Source organism: Pantherophis guttatus, chromosome 3 (assembly GCF_059756535.1).
Source record: "Pantherophis guttatus breed Tessera chromosome 3, ASM5975653v1, whole genome shotgun sequence".
NCBI lineage: Eukaryota > Metazoa > Chordata > Lepidosauria > Squamata > Colubridae > Pantherophis > Pantherophis guttatus.
This window is the reverse complement of record NC_142065.1, coordinates 144063046-144089168: the sequence shown is the minus strand read 5'-3', so window position 1 is coordinate 144089168 and position 26123 is coordinate 144063046. Positions and strand designations below refer to the sequence as shown.

Sequence of the window (26123 nt, the reverse complement as noted above, 5' to 3'; positions counted from 1 at the left end):
GTCTTTTAGTTTAGTATTAAACAGAGAATTTGTTATTTGAGTAGAATAGAATTCTTTATTGGCCAAAAACTGCTTTTTTAAAAAAAAAAGTTAAAAGTAAGTTTATAATCCTTCTTAGTTGTGACCATTGGCTTCCATGATTTGGTCCATGATCAGTGAAATAATGTTGAAAAAAGCAGCTCGTTTCATATGGACAAGAATGCGGTTTCTTTATTCTGCACTGTTTCTTGTTCTTTCCCTAGCTAAGGAGGAGTACAATAGATTATGCAAACAATGCAGTTCACTTTATCTGCCTAACATAAGCAGATCTTAGAATATTTATATTTTAATATGAGTTTTCACAGATTTGGATATTTAATACCAGCAGATTTTAGACACTAAAAATTAAAAACAAAAGATTCCTATCAGGTACTACTAATTGCAAATTACAGCTACTCCATGCCAAGATTTGCTTAGATTCATGATGGAACAATAATTTTGCTCATTATAGATATATTGAGCAGAATTAATGTTCCATCATGAATCTAAGCAAATCTTTGGGAGTGCATTCATGTATAGTTTTCTTGTTGCAGGTTGCTTGGTTATTGCGACTGTGTCTTTTTTCACAGGAGAGAGATTTCTCATGTAGGGGGTTTGAACTGTATGGCGCTGTAGCTTGCGTATCAAGTCTTGTAGAGGTCCACATACCAAGCTCTCCTAGTTGGTTCTAGAACAATACTGGTATGATAAAGCTAAATTTGGTCCTGATATCCAAGCAAATGGGAGAAATACATCATTTAGGGTCCTCCCCCACCCCATGACTCTTAAAAAGGAGACCTAAATGCTCCCGGATCGGACCGGATCGCTCGATCCGGTAGCAATCTTGGCCGGTGGTTCGGCGATCTGGTAACGATGGCGGAGCAAAGCTCCACCCACCTGCCCAGGTGTCATTACTTCCTGGTTTTAACCAGGAAGTAATATGTTTTTTACCTTCTGCACATGCGCAGATGGTTTTGCGCACGTGCAGGTCTGTGCATGCCTGTGATGCACGCACACGGTATGTGCGCTTCCGAACCGGTAAGGAAGGTAAGTAGATTTCACCCCTGGCTAAATCCCACCTGATAATCCTAAGTAATCATTTACTGTGCAGTCATAAAAGGAATGGTTCCTGTTATTTGTCTCATGTTGTCTCCCACAGGCTGACTGGATATGGAATACACCACTGCTTTGCAAAGAGTATGATGGGTCATGAAGATATGATGTCCTTTACCAACAATTTTTATGCGGACTATTATACCATGGCCAGCATCACTCTGGTGTCCTGCTTGGCTATGTGCCCAGTGGTTGGTTTTCTCGGAAGAAGAGGGGGTCTCCTGCTCTTCATGATCCTCACTGCTCTGGCTTCTCTTTTACAATTGGGCCTTCTCAACTGTGAGTGTCAGCATCGAACTGTTGCAAAGCTTAGTTCAGATTTGTTCTAACCTAGGCTCCCTTAAAAAGCAGGAAGCAGAATCTTGGTCCCGGCAAAACCTCTTTTATTTATACGACTGTGCATTACTTTCATTCACAGTCAGCAAGGCTTGTCCAAACAGTTTTTCAAAGGAATATTTATCAACACACCTTATCTCACTTGGCAAGCTGCCATGTAACTTGTTTCCAAACGCAGTATAAGGCAAAACTTGGCACAGAGTCTCTTAGAGTCACGAACAGAACTTTCCACTCTTGAAATGACTGAATGAACGAATTGTTTCCTGCAAAAGCCCACTCCCTTGTTCCTCTTTTGTTTCCTATGGGAGGGGCAAATTACCTCCAAGGTGTGGCTTTACTCCCAAGTCGACCCTGCTTTCTGAGTTGTTCTGAGTTGTTCTTGTCTTCTGGCAGCTCTGCACATGCACACACTGGGAACGAGCTCCAGCTGTTCCTCTGCCTCACTGCTGTCTATCTCCCTCTCTGCCTCCAACGCAGAGCCCTCATCCGAGCTTTCCCCAGCCCCCAGGACTGGCCCATGTTCCTCCCCAACCTTCTCACTATCTGACTCTGCTGCCAGCTTCGCTGGTCACCAGTGGGCCACACTAAGATTCACCAGGCCCTGACTTTCAGATTACCACAGGGTTTCTGATTTATTAGTACCCTTAGTTAGGTAGAATTACTTCCGGTTTATTGCTACCCCGTAGAAAAATAAGAGAACCATCACAATGGGCAGTTAGAAGCCCTGATTATGAATAAAGGGGGGTGGGGAGAAGGAACAATGCAAATGTGCACATATCTTTAGACCTTTCTTTTTGCAAAGCTTAATAGAGTCCCTGTATAGTACCTTGTCTTCTTGATTGTAGCTGATTGCCCATCTTCCCAATCTAACTTCTAGCAAGGCTATAGAGGGCTCTGTCATTAAGCAAAGTGAAGCAGCTGACTCTGATGACAGATGCTGGAGAAAGGAGTGAGAAAAACAGCACGATGTTCGAAGTACTGTGTGCTGTGCAGTTTACCTTGGATCCTTTAAGTCCATGTTAGCCATCAGTTGCGTGGAGGATGCTAGTCCATTGCTTGTGTGCTGAAGTAAAGAATGCCTTGCATCTGACTGGCTACTGTATTTGGCAATGTGCCTCAGACAGTCTTGGGCCGTCCTTGCTGTTTTGCTATATAACTTCCGCTGCAAGTAATCCTCTTTTAATAACTACCTCGTTCAGTGACTGTTTGCAGTTATGTCAGGGATGGAAAAGTGACTTAATGAGCAATCTAGCATTTACAACCTCTGCAAGTCAGTAAAGCAAAGGAAAACAGAAGCAACATCATAAGCACAGTTATGGTTTCACTTAGCAACCGCTTCACCCAACAACCAGGTTGCCAGCTCCAATGTGGTGGCTAAACAAGGAGTACCTGTATCAAGTCTCCTCCAATGGAGACTTCCCTCATCTTGTATTACTGAGGCTGTTATCCATATGCTACAAAGGAAGTCACACTGTAACCAGCATTAGATGTTATAATTAAAGGCAGAAAATTCCATCACCTTTGGAGTATGGATAACAGGTAGACTGGATCTCATTATGACAAAACAAACCAGACCCTTTTAGTCCTTCTGATTTCCCCATTTGCTTCCTATGCAAACACATTTTCAATTACAGAGCCTTTCATATATATCTTGCCCTTTGGGGAAAGCACTATTATGCAAAGCTCAGGGGAAAAAAGAGTATGAATTATTGAACAACACACATTAAAACTATGAAGAAAATGAAAAGAAAGGGAAGCATAGTTAAATTATTGTACGCTGAAGCCATTCCCTGCATTCCTCCATATCTATGACTATCATTAAGTGTTATACCTTATAATTCTTGATGATGTATCTTTTCTTTTATGTGCATTGAGAGCGTATGCACCAAGACAAATTCCTTGTGTGTCCAATCACACTTGGCCAATAAAAAATTCTATTCTATTCTATTCTTTCTATCTTTGCAAACATTCCTCACTTCTACCAAATATCCATTCACTTCTTCATACTTCTTCCTTTTGCTCCTGAAATTTCTCACCTCTCTTTTCTGAAGTCCATGCAAGCATGACTTTCTTTGGTTTCATTTTGCCCTCAATCCATCACACTTTATATATTTCTTTTGTGATTTGATTTGCATTCTCTACATGGCCAAACCATCAACATACTTTTGTCATGATGCTCATTCACTGAATACACATTCAGTCACTACCCACTCAACCCTGACTCAGTCTCTTCTTCTTTTGCATGCATTCTAAGAACCCTATTTCCACTGCGTTCAATTTACATTGTGTTTCCCTTGCCCTACCCTATTCTCACATATAGCAAAGCAGAAGCAAGTTCTAATATGTAGCCATTTTTTACTTCTTTTGATAGCCTTTCATTCCTCACATCAGAATGCCTATTACCAAATACTGCATCTCTACACTTGTATATCACAGTGTTGCTTTAGATATTTTGGTCAGGGTATCACAAATGCCAGTTTTATCCCAGGTACGGCAAACTATTCTATGCAGGCTAGGATCTCTGGATATCTCCTTACAAGCTAATATACTGACATCCCACTAGCTCAGGGATCTGCAACCTTAAATACTCAAAGAGCCATTTGGACCCGTTTCCCACAGAAAAGAAAACACTGGGAGCCACAAAACCTGGGTGGGCGTGGCCAACTTGATGTCACTCACTTCCACCAGTCACATGACACACCCCCTAGCCATGCCTACTCATTAGGGCAGAAAACCCATTGTTAAAGAACACCGGGAACCACAAAATCCTTTTGACATATCTCTCTCTCCTCTCCCTCCCTCTCTCTCTGTATCTCTCTATGTGTGTGTCTCTCTCTCCCCCTCTCTCTGTATCTCTCTGTCTGTGCCCTGACTGCTTCTCCCATCCCCCGCCATCGCCCTTACCTTCTCAGGCCAGGCAAGGAGTGACTGGGAGGGCAGAGTGAGGGGCGGGGCCAGCCACTGGTGGGATCACCTGATAGGGAGCCACAGCAGAGGGCCCAAAGAGCCGCATGCAGCTCCAGAGCCGCAGGTTGCTGACCTCTGCACTAGCTAGAAGGCTCATGCAGTGCGCTGACAGACTCCAAATGCTTTCTTCTGAGAGAAAGAGCAAAGTATAAACTGATAGTTGTGCCCTCTGTAATTGTGGTTTGTGGTATGTCATGCAAGCTGCTAGTTATAACCAACCATTTTTTATTCAAGGTTATCATTTTCTGTAGGGTTTAGGTTGCATCACATATATAGTAGCCAAATCTTGGATCTCTGCAAGATTCATTTTCTATAGTCTGTGTCTAGTCTGGATAAATTCAGAGATTGGGGAGAAAGAAAACATTGGCTGATGACACATTTCCATTTCTGCCAGAACTATCCTGGGATTTAGAGATTATGCTATTTTTAATGGAAAACATCTCAACTCCTTTTGTGTTAATTTGAATTTGGCTGAGAAGAGCCGATGCTGAAATCACAAGATCCCACAAAACCCTCACCTATAAATTACCATTAGCAGATCATAGTGACCAGGATTCATCTTTGACCTCTACTTTTAGTCCAATACCATTTTCTCTTTTCAAAGCCTAAATTAATGTTGGCCTTGTGTGCCTTTTAATAACGCCTCTGAGATTGTTATGATCAGGTGATTCTGTCGATGAAATATGGCATCAAGCTTTTGGAAGGCATATTCTAGCAGAATTTCCACATGAGTTATGCCTACATCAAACTTTGAACATACCACATACAGCTCTTAGCAGATGGATAAGGATGATTTTTCCGGATTTGGAAGCTAAGCAGGATTGTAGACATTTCATACATGGAAGGAAGAAGAAAGAACAGTAGAGAGTCTCAGCCTGTAGGGGAGACATTTCTTTGGAAGAAGACAGTATAACAAATAATTTCCATTCTATTTCTCAACTCATGGGTATTATCCATGTAGACCAGTGTTTCTCAACCTTGGTAGCTTGAAGATGGGTAGACTTCAACTCCCAGAATCCCCCAGCCAGCGCTGCTGGCTGGGGGATTCTGGGAGTTGAAGTCTACCCATCTTCAAGCTACCAAGGTTGAGAAACACTGATGTAGACACACAGGTCAAGCTTAACTCCAAGGAAATGTTATCTTCATATAAATGCAAATGACAGCAAAGCAGCTTTGTAAAACTTTATATCTGGTTATATTACATAGCGATATGTAATATAATATATCTGTACACATTACATATCTGTATATAACATACATAGTGTTGCATAAAATAATATTGAAATAACCCAAAGATGTCTTGGAAAACAGGAAAAGAAATGGAGATCATGTTTCCACCTGCAGGCATTCAAGAAGGGTTGAGTCCTAAGATTTACAATAACTGGATTTTGTGGGCGGTCCCTTCCAGTAAAACTTGCCTAAAAATCTCAGAGTTTTGTTTTTTAATACTGAATCTGTTTCTGTCTGGTATTCTCTCTCTATTTTCCCTACATTATCAATATAAAAGCTTTTGTTGAGCCTTTGCATTAATTCTAGGCCTGGAATCCTTTACCATTATGCAGTTCATTATTATAATCTCATTAGAATTCTATCTTTTTATTGGGAATTGGAGATTAAACGGCAGGGCAGGCTGTCTTGGAAAAGGATATATTTCCACTTTATCAAATCATTAAACAACAAATGTGCTGGGGTAGTTAGAGGAGCAATTCTGCACTGTAACTTTTCAAAACAACTGCTATTGGATGTGTGTTTTTCTTCATAAGTTCTTTTTTCTTTTTTTGTTTCCTATGTTTTAATCATCTTCTCGTTCGGAATCCAGTGATAGGAAAATACAGTCAACTTCCAGACTCAGGTATAGTTTCCAGATCAGTTTTAGTATATGGATTTATTTAATGTTAACAAACTTTCTTGCTCTCGGGGTACATTTCAACTATTTTAAGCACTGTTAGTCAGCTTTGAGGGAATCCTATTTCACTCATATCTCCCCCTTATTTCAGCATAGATTTGTCCCTTGGTTCCATTTAATTTCTATTGTTGTTGTGTTTTAACTTCCCCAACAAGCATGCTTTTAAATCGGGGGTGAACAGGCAGAAATCTTGTTGGTCAAGGCACTCCCCCAAAACTCCCACAAAATTTCAGGTAACAAAATGGATGAAAACATCAAACATATGGGGAATAACTACAATATCTGTAATATTAATGCATAATAAATTTTAATCTAATGTAAATTTAATTGAATCAAGTTTAGACTTTCTCCTGGCTGTGTCTCCTTTTTGGAGCACATCCTTGGGCAGCTCCACCTCCTAAATTTGCACCTCCTTGATTTTAATGGCATGGGAATATCTATTTTTTGAGCCCAAAGGCATATTTTACCTGAATGTATAACTATGTCCTGATTTTTCTCTTGTTAGACTAATTATAATTACATACGAATGGGGGGTCACTTTATTTTCAGTACCATGCATGGTAAAGGCAGGTTTATCTCTCCATACTTCAGATGAGAGATAAGAGAGCCAGTTTGGTCTCATGATTAAGGTGCTGGTGTAGAAACCAGGACACTGTGAGTTCTAATCCCACTTTAGGCACAAAGCCAGCTGGGTAATCTTGGGCCAGTCATACCTTCTTACGCCCGGGAAGAAGGCAATGGCAAGCCACTTCCAAAACCTTGCCAAGAAAACTGCAGGAATTAGTACATGCAATCATCAGCAGTCAACACTGATTCAAAAACACCAATTCACAAAGGCAAACGAACGTGCATAATGGCCCTCCTGTTGCCTTACACTTCCTCTTCATTACACTCTCCTAAATATGTACAAGAGCCAACAGCTGTAGTTGGTAGAGGGCACTTTGAACAGGGAGCTGTCAGTCCTTGAGAGCTGAATACAAATGACATATTTGCATGTTTCTAAACAGGTATGAGTGACACTGTAAAGGACAAATTCTCCATTACGTTTTCCATCGTGGGGATGTTTTCATCGCACGCAGTTGGAAGTCTGAGTGTATTCTTCTGTGCAGAGATCACCCCTACAGTAATAAGGTATTTCAATATGAGTTCATTCTACGAAGAAAACACGTTTTGAAGTTCCATCCTTATATAGACTCTGGTCCTCTGATCAACTAGTTTTAGGGTTAGACATTTTGGGGCAACTAAGTCTTATGATTGATATGTAAACTTCCAAAAACTAGTAAGGACATTGTTTTGTTGTTTTGTATACCACCTGTGATTAGTCCATACAGTAACTTTGATCCTTAAAGCTAATGAAAGTAAAGCTGGCTACTGTTTGCTATAATTGGAAATGATTGTGGTTATTCTCCAGTTGTCCTCTGCATTTCTGTTTTATTTCTGTTTAATCTATATTCCAGTCAGTGTACATAGCCCAGTGTCTCTTTGAGCCTCATAAAATGATTTGAGCTTGGGGAATACCAAAGATTTCAGTTATCAATGAATTAACAGTATAAAAATTATAAAATAGTCAGGGAGCTTTTTAGTTTAATGGAAATTTTAATGTGTCTCTCCTTAAGCCTTGTCTTCAAGTCCAATCAAAATGCTGGTTTTGAAGGGATTATCACAACCGTATACTTTTTGAAAGGTCTTCGCCATGCCATAGTGTTCTTCAGAATATTGCCAAACCAAACAGTTAGCTCATTATTGTTCTTTTTACCTGGTTTTGTGGTCAACCATTACAGGAGTCTGTACGTAAGAAGCAATATGTACACTTTTAATCAATTCATAATGATGAAATCAAATTGCTGCATACATTATCCTAATATTCTCTTATCAGTACATTTTAAAATAAAAAAACTCCCTCTCACCATCATATGATTTGAAGAGTCATTGAGTTGTTGCAAGGCATAGGCATGAGGCATGAGGCATGAGGCATAGTTTTTTGGAGGGCTATGTGATGGCTTGAACTCCTTAGACAAAAATAGGATTTTTGTATAAAATAAAGGTGGATTTCATAATTTCATTGCTAGTAGTTGAATGCTCTGTCCAGTTTTGGTGGCAGCTCCTGGGTGCTTTGTGATTACCATCAGCTTTAGTCAGATCTTGCATTATCTAGTGGGTGTAATCTGCAGAAGAAGCTTCACTGAAGGAGAGCCAATGTGGTGTAGTGGTTGAGGGACTAGCTAGGCTTGGAGAGAGACCCAGAACCTTGTCATCCCATATGCATGTAAGCCTTAAGGGTGACATTGGACCAGTCAGGTCTATGACAGTTCGCAACAGCCAACTCGCCATGGCCAACTCGCTGCAGGACAACTTGCTGCAGGACAAGTGTTCACTAATATTGAAGAAATAGTGGAATAGAAGCATTAAAGAAAGGGTGCCAAAGGAGGGGCAAAATTAAATGTGAATGAGAAAAATTAAAAGAATTTTTAAATTATTTTAAATAATTAAATTGAATTGTTGAATTGTCCTGCAGCAAATTGTCCCATGGCAAGTTGGCCATGGCAAGTTATCTGTGGTGAGTTGGCCTTGACAAATTGGCCAAGTTGTCCCATTCCAGGACCAATCATCCCACTCAATCTATTTATCCCTCCAGATATCTCTGACTGGATTTAGTACTTTTGACTATCAGATCTTTCCTAAAAATTTAGGATAATAAATTGCATAAAGAAATGATAATGCATGCATTGTTCCAAGTAGTACCAGTGTTCCTGCTAATACCGATACTGTTATTATTGTCACGCAGTCAGCCAAATGTTCAGAGTGGATTTGGCATTTTTATCCATCTATCAAGTCTTTTCCAAGGACCTGGGATAGGCAAATATGAGTGTGCTAAAGGTATTGTCACAGAATGTAAGCTGTTCCAATACCTTTAACGCATGTATTATTGCTGTTATTTTGCCTGCAGCAAATGAGATATTAGCAATTATATTAGACTTTGCATCTGTATTGCTATCATAAACACTGTAGTCACGGAGCATTGTAAATATTAGTGAGAGGATGGCTATACAATTTTTTGCATACTGTTATTATATAACTTTGTAGTAAATCAAATTAATATTGGAGGAGAGAGGATTAAGCTCCCCTTAGCTCTGCTGATTAAAGGAAAACATTGAAGGGCATAAAATATTAAATTACTTTCTTGCTAAAGTTATTAGGAAAATATTTTTAGGTTTATTTGGGATATAAACCCAGTTGATTTTCAAGAACAGCATAACTCAAGTTGAAGTAATATAAAATCTTCTCAATACCCTATCCTTTACAATAAACCTGTGTCGTTAAAATTGTGTTTCTGGGTCTTGATTTTTCCTGTTCATTTCCCTCAGCTGTATAATTTTACTGGCTCCAAATTTGATGAAGATAAGCTCATAAAAACATTTTTAAACTTTCAAAAATCAAAGGTATTGACTAGAGGGGCAATTAATGACATTTATTAAAACCTGAGTTGTTACAAGAAAAGGTCTGCTGTGAACAACTTCAAACTGAAATGTAAAGAGAAGTGGAGATCCTTTGATATAGTCTCATTCATTCAGATAGATCAGAGGTGAGGAACTATGGCCCCTTTACGATTTGTGGACTTCAATTCCCAGAATTCCTGAGCCAAATGGTTGGCTCAGGAATTCTGGGAGTTGAAGTCCAGAAGTCATAAAAGGACCATAGTTCCCCACCCCGAGATAGATACCGTTCCCTTAATTCTGGTTGCCTTTTTTTTTTAGCTTCTAGCTGCTAAGCAGTTAAACATCTCTGAAGAATCCTAATTCCACATTACAAGGGATTGATAATAGATATGCGTTCAAGCATTTAGCAAAGTGAACACTCTAAATCGCCTGTAGTATTTTTTGGTGTGGAATAATTATTTTGGTTACTGAAAGCAGAATTCTTTTTAATAGGATGAGACTTATGAGGGAAGAAAAAGGTTCAGTGAGGGTACAGGTGCTAAGAAGCTGTTCCCCTTTGAAACATTTCTCAATCTCTTTACCCAGATCGGAATGTGGGCAAAAGGAACAAAATTGAAATTGTCTCAGCTAAGAGTCTGTTCTTCTTAGCTTCACTGTTGTTTCAGTGAAGCTTATCAGTGTGTGCTGTGACAAAGACTGTGCTTTTCATCTAGCTTGCTAATTTAGATGGAGAGGATGATTGCCCAAAGTCATCCAGCTGGCTTCTGTCCTACGGGAGGACCAGAACTTGACTCTCCCTGTTTCTAGTCCAGCACCTTTATTACTATTCCACATTTTCTCTCTTCATTCCAGATAGAAAAACCTGGATTTATTTTGCCCTTTTCTTGATTGCTTCTGTAAAGAGGACAAGGAAGCTGAAAGAGAATCACCCCCAATAATTTCAGAGATTGAGAGAGACAGCATTCAGAATGTGTGAGAGAGTAATCCCTGAAATTATTTGGGAGTGATTTCTCATTCGTATTCCATGTTCCACTGAAGTATATGTGTATATTCCATGAAAGTATAGGAGCAGCTTTTAGAAACTCCCTAAAGTGTGAATATATAAATAAAAACATTTTTCATCAAAAAAGCCTATCTTAGAATCCTGACAGAGCCAATATATTAGTACAGATTCCTGATTTTAAGCACTACTAGAAGTCAGTGGATAATAAATTCCACAGACTGAATTTTAGGAGATGAAACAGTGATCACTTGATCTCAAGAGGGCTGTTATAGAAAGATTTTTAAAAATATGAAGAAAACGGCAGATACATTTATTTGGTACCTTCCTTACCAAAAAAAAAAACAAAACACCTTTGGAGGCTGACAGTAGATAAGTAAATGTGGATGCAACAAAAGTATCTGAATTCATGGATAGTATGGAAAATGTGGATAGAAATTGTTCTGTCTTCCACTGTTTGATCAAAGGATGGTTTATTCTGAATAATGTGTTAAATCCAGAGAGTCAGACTTAGAAAATATTTTTTTTAGAAATCAGTGAGAGTTTGCTTGTGATTAAAGCCTCTGTCATTGCATTTGTTATATTTGGATCTAAGCCAGTATTGTCATTGATCTACTTAATTCATTAGCTAAAAGAAACATTTTTTAAAAAATGATAGTTCCTGAAGGACTTTCAAATTTATAGTGGATATAAAATGTGACAATGAAAAGTGAGCAGGCATGCCGATTAAGAAGCCTGTCATCAATATATCTTTTTCAGTAATCTGGCTCCTTGCTTTTATATTGCTTATAAAATAAATTTGAGGAAAGCTTGCTCTCTAGTGATAACATGAAGAATTACATAAGTTTCAAGTTTCTGTTTTTGGTAGGATAGAAAACAAAGATTGATCAGTGAAATAGAAGAATAGTTAATGCATGTCCACGTACAAATACACAGAAAGAGGGAGGGCATTTTAAGTTATTCTATTAATTTTAATAACATATTTTACCTATTTTTGGATTGTACTTGATGATAAATGCAAATTTAAAGCAGACAGCGGAACACTTCATTGTGATATTTCCTCATTTCTGCTGATTATTGCTAAAACTGAGTTATGAAATAATTTTCACCTATATGCAACCATTCGGTTTTATGTGTTTTATGTCTGCTTTAAATTTGCATTTACTCAAAGATGTGCAAAGTATACATATACAATAAATCACAGGAATAGAGAGTATTAAACATCTAAGCAACAGGCTTGGCACAATAAGACTTTCTTGAGTAAAAATTGATTTGATTTCTGAAAATATTTCTTGAAGGAAACGTTCAGATTCCATGACTGTTGCTATTGTCAATTGTTGTCACTTACTGTCACTTATTAGCCAATCAGATACTCCTTTTGCTTTTATGACCCATGCCAACCTTGGCAGAAGGAGACCAACAAGTGAACCTAAGTCCTCAGTCTTGGCTATGGTCCATCTTTGGTTCTTTCATGTACTGTGTAACCAAATATTTTAAAAAGTGAATAGTAAGAGGACTATCTTGGCTTCTATTGGGGTCAAGGATATAATTGGGTGGACTTTTATATTCCGGGCAGATGCTGGAAAAATTGTTTGGGACGACTAGTTGCCATCATTATTATAATTCAGTTAAGTAATTAAAGGGTTCTTTTCCATATGTGTTCCTCTTATACTTTTATTGTAATCCTTCAATGGTTGCAAATTGTGATGGGTTTTTTAATGTTAAAAAACATTTTTATATATTTGATGTTAAACAAAAGTATTAGATAAAGTAGCCGAATTGAGAAATAAGGAGGAGGGGCTGTGTACCATGAAAGCAGATGCTCAAGTGCAGCTGTTCTAATGTTATTCCCATATTGCATGGACAGTTGGCCTCTACTGAAGAACTATGCTTGCTTCCACAGGGGTGGCGGCCTTGGCCTCGTCCTGGCTAGTGCAGGCTTTGGGATGCTGACAGCACCCATCATGGAACTTCACAACCAGAAAGGCTACTTCCTCCACCATGTGATTTTTGCTTGTTGCACCCTCATCTGCATCATCTGCATTCTCCTCTTACCAGAGAGCAAAAACCAGAACCTGCCAGAGAACATTCCAGCTGGTGAACATTATACCCGGCAGCCTCTCATACCGCATAAGAAGGGGGAGCAGCCCCTGCTGCTGACGAACTCTGAACTTAAAGATTACTCTGGCCTCCATGATTCGGCAACCGTGAATGATGGGGTGACCGAGACCGTCACTGCCAACGGGATGAAAGCAATGTAGGAGGAGGAGGAGGAGCATTTAGCTGTGTGTTTGCTTCTCGTCCAAGATTTAAAAACCATTGAGAAGAAGGGATGGATATACAGGGAAATTAGACTCTGCTGCTAAAGCCACTTCTAGAAATCTGTGATGGGGATACAAATTGCTTTGAGGCACAGTAATGGGGGGAAAATGCATCTTCAGAAAAACTGGCTGGAGATCACTGTCCATTTTTTTTTCCTGCCATGAAATAGTTCTATTTATTTTGTTGATTTTCCCCATGAAAGCACTTTATTCTGTTCTTCTTCTCTTGTTGACCATAAATATGAAGCCATGTTACTCTCAAGAAAAGCAGCCATTCCAAGAAAGAAATCATGAGGTGGTATGATTTTGGTTTCATTTTATTGTTTATTTTTGTGTTTTTACTAGGGGTATGAGGCATCTCTTACTGCAACAATGAATTTGTTGGCTACTGACATTTTGAGTCATCTTTTTTTTTCCTTGATCTCTCCAGATAATTTAATATTTCCTCCTTCCAACCTCCTAGTCCTACCTACTGTGAAAGTGTGCACATAAAACTAAATTCCAACTGTGTTTTAAGTAGCAGAAAGAAAAGTTTGGATCAGAAGCCCTAGGGTATTTTTAACAGCTCTTAATTTAGAAGTTGAGGAATCCACATGTAAATTGCTGTTTACAGTAAAAATAAAAAGCACTGCACAAGGAGGTAATTTCTTTTTCAAGAAGTTAAATGGATAGGGTTTTTAAGTGGGAAAGATTTTTATTGATGATTCTTTCAAGTGTCTGCTAATTAAAAACAAGAAGCCATTTCAAAAAGCCCTACTCGAAAATAAACACTATCAAGAATTATTTTTTAACTTCAAAAGAAAGAGGTAATGCTTTTTAGAAAATTACCTCAAAGCTGAGAAGGGGAGAAATGATGGCAAAATCTGGTTGCCCCAGAAGCCATGGGCTGGAATTCTAGGCAGCCCCAACATCATCATCCTTGTTCTAAGGAATGTTGGATGAGTGCAATGACTTAAAGATCAAGTTTAGGGGGGAAAATACAGGCAAAAATGGGAAGCAACTGATTGAAAAGGCCCCTTTAAGAAGATTTTGGAGCACCCTCCATGTGACATCCAAAGTAATCATTTTTCTAGGTTGCATATATTGTCAGCCAGCTACCCTTTTTATTATTGAAACCTTACAAAACAGCCGCCATAAGTGCACCAACACAAAATCCAAAGTGCTCTTGTAGGATTCTTCATTTTTTTACCCTACAATAAATAAAAGCCAAGACCCATATGATCACTGGGGCTGAAAATAGATTCTTAACTCCCTGGTCCTAAGTAAACCTGAAGGTAACTGCTCTTGAAACTCAGCTGCTTCTCCATCATCTGTGTTTAAGAGCAGGAAGCTAATGAAACAAAACATCTCTTCCTTCCTCTTCCCCACAGATTCATCAATAATATCTGCTGGCAATTTAAATCTCTGCTCTTGCTCAAGCCTTGGCTGTTTCAGCAGTGCTTCTTACGCAAGAGTCACCCAAAGTCAGCTTCAGGCAAGAAGATCTGAACTTGTGGCTAGTTAAACTATTCCTACTTCCCTTTTTTTTTTTTACTAACATTGCCATCATGAGACTTGATTGCCCAACAGGACTGCCACTTAAATCAACGCAGCAGCCAATGTGGTGATGTGTAGAGCTCGTCCCTTGGTGGTCATTTTGTTTGATGTATATTTTGCATTTGTGAGTAAAGTGTTAGGGACCCATTTTTGTGCACCCTTCCTTGTTATGCCCCTTCTTTCTTTCTTTCTGTATATCATCTGTTGACTTCTCTGTGTATCTTCTTACTTCTTCTGTCAGACTTGTTTTGTGTAGATCAGTGGTGGAGAAAGATGGTCCCTTTATGATTTGTGGACTTCAACTTCCAGAATTCCTGAGCCAGCCTTGCTGGCTCAGGAATTCTGGGCGTTGAAGTCCACAAGTCATAAAGGGACCATCATTCTCCATCCCTGATGTAGATATAGACCTGCATCCAGTAGCAAGTATCACACAGCTTCCAATGTTGATGAGCAAAATGGTTCCGCAGAAGAGATGAGACTTTTGAAATACTTGAAAAGAGAAATAATGTCATAAAGCTGCTAACTCTCATACACAGAATGAAAAGCATGGGGAAATCCTTTGCAAACTCAGATGAGGAGGGAAACAAAGCAACTGGTTTGTTCAGCTTCAGGACTGTGGGTTTCCCCGCTCAGTTGCTACTGCTATGTTCACCTCAGTAGAACTTGTTTTTCCAGCCCTTTTTTTTTTTGCACACTCTAGTAAACTGTCTGGTTTTAACAACATGACCACCCCTCCTCCATTAATCTCTTTGACATCACGTTCAAAAAATAAGGCTCTTTGAATTGTGCAGTATTCATGTGCCAAATTTGTGTGACGCCTTTTGCCTTTTATATGATGCTTGTTATTAAGTGATATATCAGGAACAGCGAGTTTCTAGTATAAATTTATTTTTCAGTGGAGTGGGGCCTTGTGTTTTTTGGGGGGAGGGAGATTTATTATTGACATCCAGGCTCCAAGTAAACACAGAGCACTTTTGCAGTCTGTATGCTGTGGAGTAGCTTTTTTTAATTCCCCACTCCTGTACATATAGTCTTTACTACAACCATGCACTAATATAGGGAATTTCTTGCATTTTACCACGGTTCAAGGTCCCCGTTGTGTTCATTCTGTCACCTACAATCCTCACCACTTTCTGATGTGACGCTCCTTAACTTTACAAACAAGCAGAGAAAGAGAGCAAACGGTTGGAGATTGTATATTGTAAGAAGAGAGGAGCACTTGATTTAAAAAAAAATATATTTGTTTTCAAGATGTGCATTTTTATTATTTTGATCTGAATCTGGTATTTGGAATTAATGTATTGTTATTCGTGCCCAACGTCCCTTGCAATTTGCCTCCCTGAAGACTGTCAGTTGAGTCCTCACAGCATTTTTGTTGAAGACGGTTTTGTAGAACATGTTTCTAATAAATTATGTTGCACGCCTAAATTTAAATTATTTTTTGATGAAGTAAGTGGGCATAAAATTATCCACTGGACCACAGGATTCTACTGAATGTGCTCAAGTGCAACCCTAGATTCTGAAGGCTACTCATAGAGCTTGACCTACCTGAACTTCGATCCATTTTCAAGGACTCACAGAAGTTTGTTACAGTTGTTGTGTGGTGGGTCTCTGCTGCTATCTCCTCCAATAATAAGCTGCATGTTGCTGGAGGCTTGCTCACAGCAAACCATTGGCAATATTTTTCCATACCATCCCATTCAAGTATTCTTCTTAAGACTGGACTATTACATACTTGGCCCCCAGGTTGTTTCTGGAAAATCAACTACTTATTGCAGATTATCAAGCATTTGGACAGGTCTATTGTTTTTTACAGCTTTAGCATCGTCCATAGATGTTGGCAGAGGTCCCTAATATAGAGCTGATTGCACGCACACCACCAGAAGTCTGTAACTTTGACAAACTGTCAGGCAACCTCACAGGACTTGGCTATATTTATTTATTAGGCATTATTGATGTTTTAGTTTTTCCAGTGTGTGAAACGTTGCAGGTATGTGGTGTACAGCTTCATTCTTCTTGTTAAGTCTGAAAAGCAGGTTTTATGGTCTTTCTGCTCTTCAAAATTGAATGGAGGCCAGCAAGTAGGAGCCATGTACCACAAGGATCTATTCACACCTTTTTAGCACAACACTGTCTTTAATTGGGTGGTGTCTGCCCCCCCCCCCCCCGTTGTTTTGAACTGTAAGCCAGTTTGAATGTTCAAGTGGGACAGAATGGCAACACATGTATTAAATCTAAATTTTAAAAAAGAGTTTAAAATATTGTTCTCTAATAGGAAAAGGTTGATCAACAAGAACACTGTCACCCATTGAAAATGGGAATGGGAGTGTGTCATCTAGCTGTTCCTTTCAATGGGTTCAGCAGAAGTGGTAGGAAACTTGTGTCTGCAAATATACTGCAGCATCAGTGTAGTTCGACTGCCACTACCATACTCATTGTATAATGTGAGGATGGCTTGAACGCTCCATTAAAAATGAACATTTGAGACTGATTTGTGTACCTGATGCCATTTTGTCCTATGGAGACCAAGCAACAACACACCAGTGCCACTACGGCCTTTCCCTGCAGCAGCCTTGAAGCTTAACCATCTGCAGAACCACAGAATGTGCTCGTCAGATAAAGCTTCTGCTGCATCACCTACAAGCTGTTGCAATGGGGTGTACAAAAAGGAGAGCGATGCTCTCTAGTTGCACAGATTTCAAGACCAGCTTTAGCACAAGAATGCCTGAAAACTGACTGCTGCAGAACACAGATCAAATCCTTGGTTCTTGCCAAATTAAAAAAAAAATGGCATATCTTGTTTGGCAATTTCATAGAAAACCAAAGGAGAGAGACCTTAAGAACCATAAATCAGACCTTCCAGCTATGAAGCCCTAGCAGGCTGCCTTGCCCTGGAAGAGAAAAAATAAATCCTTATATTTATCCAAAACAGGGAGACCATCAGTATCTGTTCTGTCCACTTCCAATTTTTCTACTTCTGCTTTCGGTAATTTGAGTTCAGCCATTTTTTTTGGGAGGTATATTTGAAACTAATTTATTAGAAACCTTTTTAATAGCAAGAAAGTTCAGATCAAAATTGAACATTCCAAGACTTTCTGTGCCATTTGGTATCAAAGCATTTTGAAAATGGTGCAGAGAACCTTGTTATGGGTCATTGTAAGAATGAATTCTTAAGAGTATTCTGAATTGTTGGCTCGATTTTGTTTTCGTGTTGTTGTTTAAATTACCAACTATTTATGTCGCAAGATCCTAAAGCCAAACTAAAGAAGAAAAAAAAGTCACCAAATTCAGAAGTGCCATTAAAATGAACTCTGAATGTCATATCAAGTTGCATCTATAGCTGGGACAGAAAGACAACAAGTGTTGAGTATGTTTCACACTTGATTTTTAAAAAAATAAAGTTAACAAAACCTCATTTTTTTTCAATGTACTGTGTGAAAACTTTTTGGAACAGAGTAATGTGCTATGTCTGTAGTGGATGACATCCCCACCCTTTCCCTCAATTTCTGATGATGTTTTCTTGACTAATCGTTGTTACTGTACTTTTTTTTATCATGAGTAGTTGGTGCTTCTTCATAGCACAAGCTTAACAATCAACTACTGGAGAACAGTCTTAAAAGCTAAATGTCTGCATGATGTTACACCCGTTGTACCTATTGAACAACTTTGTATGTAAATGTACAGGAATAAAAGACGTTGCTCCATTATTGCTGGACTCAGTGTTCATCTGTTCTACTGGGATTACCCCATTTTGCACTATTACAGATGCTGCTTTGCCCAAAGTTCTTTCCATGAAGACCTCCCCACCCCTTACCTTTCCAAGAATACCTCACTTTTTTCTATTCGGGGTAGAACCATGGTGACTGATTGAAGCTGAGCATTTACTGGCCGGATGCCCCTCCTGACACCCATGTGGCGTTCGCAGCAGATATTTTGTCTTTATGCTCTAGGAGAGAAATATCTGCCACTACCTAAGATTAAACTCTCAACCTTCCAAGTGCAAGGTGAGCATCTTCATCTTTAGGCCACCATGCCACTCCTTGCCTTGCTAAGAATGCCCTGTTAAAATCAGGAGCTGGAGGATTATGTAAATAAGAAGGAAAATGGCCATTGAAGCCTTCAATAGCTTTAATACAGCTATTAAACTTCCAGAGAAAACTCCTAAAAGCCACCAAAAAAAAAGTTCTTATTTAGAGCAACTGATTGGCAGCTTGAGGCAAAGAATACTGGATTAAATAGACTTTTGCCATTATCTAACAGGGTAGATTTGAATTTCTTAAGTATAGGTTTTAGAGATTTGGAAAGCAAAAAACAACAACACAAACTTGTCCTCCAAGATTAAATCCTGTCCCCAAACCGTAAATAGCCTCTAGGAATTATGCAGCATTTATGTAAAAATAAGAGTTAAACTTGCTCTCAGTTGCAGTGAACGTTAGCCAATACGACATAAGGAGCATAATTTCCTTACAAGCCTTTCACTGAAATTTCCACTGTAAACCAGGGATTCTTAACTTAGGGTTCCAGAGGCCCATTGGTGGTCTGTGGATAGATTTTAGGGAATCCATGGACCTGGATCAGCAAAACATTCTAACTTTATTTCACTAAATTTACCTGAAATGTAGCTTGTCTTGTTATTGATTTAATGGATGAATCACAAAGCACATACAGTAAATATTACATATTGGTTAATTTTTTAAATTTGACAGTACAAGTGGTTTTCTTTGTAATACAATCTACATCTAGCTATTTTACTTTATACATTGAAATTCATTTTTCTGAGAAAGAGCCTGTGACTCCTTTTCTGCTTCATCTCACAGATGTTCTTCTACATGCTTCCCCATTTCTTGAAAAAAAATGTAAGCCTGCTCACCACTTGTGCTCATACAATGGGAAAGTAGTCAATCCCATTGCACATCATTCCATCAAAAATTGCTAGGGAAGCTGGTAAGACCACACTTATTGAGTAAGTTTTACCGTATACTGTATCAGCTGTTCCAGGCTGCAGGGATCGCCACTGCCCATCGGTGCCATTGGTGCCGCTGCCACCTATCACCGCCTCCGCACGTCCCATTTTCAGCCTCCACATGTCCCATTTTTGGCCCATTCCAGGCAGCCTATCCCTGCCGCCTAGAACGAGCCGAAAACAGGACGTGCGGAGTCCAAAAATGGGGTGCGCGGAGGCCCAAAAATGGGGCGCAGGAGGTAGTGATAGGTGGCAGCAGTGATAGGTGGCAGCAGCGATGGACGGCGCCATAGGGAGGGATCCCTGCAGCCTGGAACAGCTGATTGGTGGTATTCTGGGAGGCAGATCCAACCGCCAATCAGCTGCTTGTGCTAAATCAGGCTATGCTAAAGCTGACCAGCTGTTTGCTGCAAGGAGGCAAATTGCTGGGAGGCAGAGGCCGAAGGCTGGGGGCTGGTGGGTGGGCGGGGTTTTGGCAACATTCGCTCTATAAGACGCACAGACATTTCCACCCACTTTTTGGGGGGGGAAAGTGTGTCTTGTAGTCTGAAAAATACAGTATTTTGTTCACTATGAGCATATATTCTGCAATGAATCCATTTCAAATCTGATACATTCCACTGAACAGTTTTGCTTTATCATTGATTGGATGCCACAGAACTAGATTGCATAAGAATGGAAAATTCAAAACAGATCTATGTCATATCAAGCAGAAACAGTAGGTGGCAACATCTGTCAAATATTGCAGCGTTTATTCCAGTTCTATGTTCTCCCAACCAGAATATCTGAAGAGCTGAATACTTCTTTCCTTTTCATTATATATGTAGATTTATTCATTAGTTCAAAAAGAAGCTCGATTAAACTGAATGCATTTTGCCATCCCAAATATCTCAGTGACATTTTTTTTAAAAAAATCTTCTTTGAAAAAAACAAATATGAACAAAAAAATGTGACTATCCCAAACTAAAATTTGTCTGGGAAAGTTGCCATTTCCTCCTTGATACGATTTTCCACAAGTAGTATAAAGCCACTGTCAGTATTTTGAATGTTATAGCTGACAAAAATCTGTTTTTTCGTCTTGCTGGCTAAAACATAAACAAAGCACAAGTCTATCAACCTTTGAAGGAAGGCATAGCAGAAATCAAATATTGTCATGTGTTTTCCACAGTTCCAAGCTCACAGTTACTGACAAAAAAAAATGGGTGTGAGTTGCTTTACATTTCCTTTACATTTGGGATAAATTCTCCACATAAAGCTTTGGGAGTTCTTCGGGATAAAAAGCTTACTTTAAACAGGAATTGAATTGCTTTCAATATCCCCAGGGAATATCTGGGAATAACTTTGAGCATGTTTATTATTATTATTTTAAAGCAGAGATGGAGAACTGTGGCCTCTTTATGACTTGTGGACTGTAACTCCCAAAATTCCTGAGCCAGCATGGGAATTTAGGAATTCTGGGAGTTGAATTCCACAAAGTCATGAAAGGGCCATAGTTCCTCATCCCGATTTAAAACAATAAACGTGCTCAAAGATTGCTTAAAGCTCACAAGGTTTATAATGATGCCATATAATTTGAGCCATTAGGGTTTTTTTAACTTTTGCATCATGGTGCCCAGCACATACAAAGGCTGTCAATCAAGCCAAACCTATGTGGTCATAGATTTTTTTCTTCCATTTCCCTGTGTTAATTTTTAAAAATCCATGCACATACATACCTAGTCTTTGAGCTAAAGAATTTGAGGTATTGTCAGAAGCATTGCCAAAAAGTAAGGTAGTTGCTGGAATGGAGTCCTGGAACAAAGAAAAGGTTTTAGGAGCAATTCTATGCACTCATACATACATAGATCCTCTGCTCAGGAAAAAAAAAAAAATTATTTATTTATTTAGGGAATTTATATTGCCGCCTATTCGCACATGGTAACTCAAGGTGGCTTACAGAATATAAAACCCCATATAAAAACAATAAAACTAACAAAAGAAGTCATATAATAAATTAATATACTAAAATTACCTCCCACCCACCGCCCCGGCGACAGCACCTCACACGAGCCATTTAATGGGCTCCATCCCACTCTGGGTTTCCCAGGCCAGCTGACAGAATCAGGTCTTCGGTGCCTTCCGGAAGAGTGCTAGAGTGGGGGCCATTCTAATCTCTGTGGAGATGTTGTTCAGAGAGAGGGGGTCACCACGGAGAAGGCCCTTCTTCTTGGTCCCACCAGGTGTATCTCCCTAAGGGATGGGACCCACAACATTCCCTGCCTCCACCCTCTAATGGGTCGGGTAGATATAACCGACAAGAGACGGTCCCTCGGATATTTTTATTATTATTATTATTATTCATATTTCTACGTCGCCCACTCTCCGAGGACTCTGGGCGGCTTAGACCAAAGACAGTATACTAAATAGCATATTGCCCCCAAAATCTGGATCCTCATTTTACCCACCTCGGAAGGATGGAAGGTTGAGTCAACCTTGAGCCAGTGAGATTTGATCCACTGATCTGCTGAACTAGCAGTCAGCTGAAGCAGTAGCAGTACTGCACTCTAATCACTGTGCCACCTCGGCTCTTGGAACCTGGTCCCAAGCCATGAAGGGCTTTAAAGGTGACACCTTGAATTGCACCTGGAAGCAAATTGGCAGCCAAAGCAGCTCCTGCAGAAAAGTGCTCATATATGTGAGCACTGGGGTCTGCACAAAACCATGTGGGACGCTGCATTTGCACCAACTGGAGCTTCCGGATGCTTTTCAAGGGCAGCCCTTCAAGTGTACAGCATGTTTCAATAGTCAAGACGGGAAGTGACTAGGGCATGAGTGACTGTGAGTAGAGATTGTTGGTATATTGGTATATTTATTGCTGTAATTAAGGAATTTCCCCCAATGTTAATGCCACTGAAGATACAAATTTTGCTTGATCCTTTTACTTAATATTTCTTTTCTAAAAATCTCGCTCCAAAGATGTATGAAAATACGTTTTTTGTTTATAAAACATATTACAATATCATGATGCACAAATTCATCTACCTGCCCTGGTTTTTCACTATTTCTGAAATTCTTTATTCCATTTTCCCTGTCAAATGCAACCATCTTGGGTTTTGATACATTAACCACATGTTCCTCACTGCATCACGCAATCTAGTTAATATTCTCTGCAATAGTTCAGATTCTGTCAATTACAAGGTATCATCTACATTCAAATGTGCACATTCATTTATATCCTTTACCAATACACTTTTGCCATCTATAAATGTGTGCCATGGGAATGAGGGATGTAAACCTTATGCATGTGCCTACAGTGTCACAATGCAAGTACAAAAGGCCATCGTGGCACATGATTCATCATTTTAGCACTATCATAATGAGGAGCAGATGCCTATGCCATTGTAACAACAGGCATTCCTTACACATTTATCCATTAATACTTTTATTCCTAGGCATAATCTGCTTCCATCCTACATATATATGCCAACAATCTTTAGAAGCTCCTATAAAAAAACTACAAAACAGTAGCCAAATGGAGTTTCTTCTGGGCAACAACAAAAAAAAAGCTGTACAAGTACTGTGAAATCATAAGCACCAATTGTAGGTAATTAATTGGTACATCAAATGTTGTACAGCCTTTTTTGACACCAATAACAACTCAACCCTATGGCCTCTAGGTTTCAGAACCAAAGATACATTAGAATCATATGGCTGGAAGGGACCATGAGGTCTTCTAGTCCAACCCCCTGCTCAAGGCAGGAGCCTTATGCCATCCCAGCCAAATGGTTGTCCAGTCTTGAGGTTTCTTGAAAACCTCCAATAATGGAGCACCCATAACCTCAGGAGTCAAGCTATTCTATTGACTGTTCTCACTGTCAGAAAAATTCTTTCTTCTACATTGGATCTGTCTTTAATAAGCTTTCACCCATTACTTTTTATTTATTTATTTATATGCCGCCCTTCTCCGGAGACTCAGGGCGGCTTACAATGCGCTCAGCCTTTATTCTTTTGTATATTTATACAAAGTCAGCTTATTGCCCCCACAACTGGGTCCTCAATTTACCTACCTTAGAAAGGATGGAAGGCTGAGTCAACCTTGAGTCTTGGCGAGATTCAAACCTGCAGTAATTGCAGGCAGTTGGTCTTAATAACCAGCTTAATAACAGGGTGCCTTAGACCACTGTACTACCAAGGCTTCTTGTCCTGCCCTCCGGTGCTTTGGAGAATCCCCTCTTCTCTGAGACAGCCCCTCAAATCATGGAAGAGTGTTAGCGTGTGCCCCCAGCCCTTCTCTTTGATAGATTAGAATACCTAACTCAACTGTTTCCTGATATAAAATGAACATAGCCTGAAAATTAGGATAGCAACAGATTCACTGATCTTAATCAATAAGCATGCCAATCTATCAAGTTACGACTCCACCAAGATGAGAAAAAGGTATCTTGCATCCCCAAATGGGACAGAACCATAATGCAGTGTAGCTCTGAGTGACGCACAAACCCACAGCTTAACCTCAATAATGATTGCTGAGGCTGTCAAAGAAAACTATCTCAGGGATCAATCCCAGAGTCCCATCCTGAAAGGAAAAATAGAAACCCCCATCATTTATTTTGCTGCCGGAAACTTGGGAAACAGACTTCCTGAAGAATCTGACTGTGTTCCATTCAGATAAACCAGGAGCTGCATTAGAGAAAACAAAAATCAGTGCAAGAGGCAGGAAGATGGCGTGATGGCGAACCTATGGCCTGCGTGCTGTCACGCACGCATGCATACGCTTTCGGCACACGACGAGAAAAAGGTTAGCCATCACTGTGCTAAGGTGTATCGACTCCCTAGAGTCGAGCACCAGACACAGCACAAGTCCTTCTCTTAACAAGAATTTGGAAGCAGGTTGTCTCTGCTCACCTATACACAAATGATTCCAAGGAGTAGGAATGATGTGTCTCTCCTCAGAACCCACTTGGGTTCTTTAAAGATTAAGAGGAGTGGTGTGTTTTTCTTATAAGAATAGTTTAAGGCTGCAATGTCCTCTCCTATCTACTTTCTTGTGACTAAGCCTTGTGAAATCATGGGATCAACCTCTGGGGATATACAGGTTGTCCACAACTTACAACACTTGTTTAGTGACTGTTTGAAATTACAACAGCATTGAAAAAAAGTGACTTATGGCCGTTTTTCACACTTATGACCCTTGTAGCATCCCCAGGGTCACATGATTTACATTCAAATGCTTGACTCGTATTTATGACGGTTGCAGAGTCCCTGGGTCACGTGATTTCCCAGTTTGCGACCTCCTGACAAGCAAAATCAATGAGGAAGCCAGATTCACTTTTAACAACTGTGTTGTCATTGAACCACTGCAGTGATTCACTTAACCAACATGGCAAGAAAAAGTCATCAAACGGGCCAAAACTCACTTAACTAATTTTCTCACTTAGGAGCATAATTAGTGGGGCGGGGGGGGGGGGTCAATTGTGGTCGTAAGTTAAGGACTACCTGCACCCACACAGCTGAGCTGCAGCACGAGTTCGCCTCCTCATAGCTCTGTTAAAAAAAAAAAAAAAGACAAGACAAGACAGACCACGGCTTGCATCTGCGGAGAAAATGGTTGCTAACTGGGTCGGGAGCCAACCGGCAGCTACCCCACTTTTGCAGTACGATGTGCATCGTCTCCTACTTCCTTTACCCCCCAAAGCTGCAACCTCAGATGGGCAAAAGGTCCGGAACTCACGCGGGGGGTGCACATGGCCACGGCCAAGTTGCTGAGCTCCGGGGCGTCCCCGACCCAAAGGAAGAGCGAGTCCTGCAGGCGCATGGCGTGGAAATGCACCAGCTGCTCCGCTAAACGCCCGCAGAAATTGTGTAGCGAGATTCCCCCTTCCTCGGCCGGCGGGGCGGGAGCCGAGACCCGCTCGGCGGTGTCTCCTCTTCCCGGCTCCTGCGCTTCCTCCATCGCCGCCACTAAGCAGCCGCCGCTGGCAACGGTAGGCCAAAGCAAGCGATCCCCGATCGCGTCTGTCCTTCCCTGGTTGTCAGTGGGCCAGAAGCGGGCGTGGCCCTCGCTTACTTTTTAGTCTTTCTTCCAAGCGGCGTCTCGGCTTCCATGACTGCCTTTATTCTTTCTTTCTTTCTTTCTTTCTTTCTTTCTTTCTTTCTATTTTAATACACGCTGAACCGTAAAGGAATGGTTAGATTGGATTCAATTCACGCATCGCTGGCCATAACCACAGTTTGGTTAACCACCTTGTTGTGCAAATTTAGCTGAAAGAAACAGCAGTTACTTCAAAAGAGTGTTGGCGTTTAAATTGCACTCCTGTCCATTCTTCCTGCACAAGGAATCTATGATTAACTTCTTTTAACCCAATGCTCTGGAAAATTGGGATCCTTAAAATGACAAACGAGCAGATCATAGAAGAAACCGAGATCAAGAAAAGGATAAGAATTTAGCTGATGAAATGATTTTAATTTCAGTCAAGGTTTCCAGATGTCTGACAAAAAGAAGACATGCCCTCCTTTTTCTCTTCAGAAAAGACATTGCCTTGCAGGC

General features: G+C 40.1%; 2 protein-coding genes across 3 annotated transcripts in view; one reads left to right on the top strand and one right to left on the bottom strand.

Annotated features, from left to right (window-relative positions):
• SLC22A23 (solute carrier family 22 member 23) overlaps positions 1 to 18341 on the top strand; it is a 98634-nt gene extending 80293 nt beyond the window's left edge. For both annotated transcript variants that reach the window (XM_034429079.3, XM_034429078.3), the window contains 4 exons: positions 1178 to 1410; positions 6254 to 6286; positions 7348 to 7471; positions 12681 to 18341. In XM_034429079.3, coding sequence (XP_034284970.1) covers positions 1178 to 1410; positions 6254 to 6286; positions 7348 to 7471; positions 12681 to 13038 — 748 coding nt within the window. In that variant the 3' untranslated portion in view covers positions 13039 to 18341. The remainder of the gene's footprint in view (positions 1 to 1177; positions 1411 to 6253; positions 6287 to 7347; positions 7472 to 12680) is intronic.
• A 914-nt stretch (positions 18342 to 19255) lies between these two features.
• Positions 19256 to 25592, bottom strand: PSMG4 (proteasome assembly chaperone 4). The gene is made up of 3 exons (XM_034429077.3): positions 25308 to 25592; positions 21313 to 21388; positions 19256 to 20682 (listed from the first exon to the last, which is right to left on the bottom strand). The coding sequence occupies exons 1-3, from the start codon at positions 25527 to 25529 to the stop codon at positions 20561 to 20563; spliced, it is 420 nt and encodes a 139-aa protein (XP_034284968.1). The 5' UTR covers positions 25530 to 25592; the 3' UTR covers positions 19256 to 20560.
• Positions 25593 to 26123: the final 531 nt, after the last annotated feature.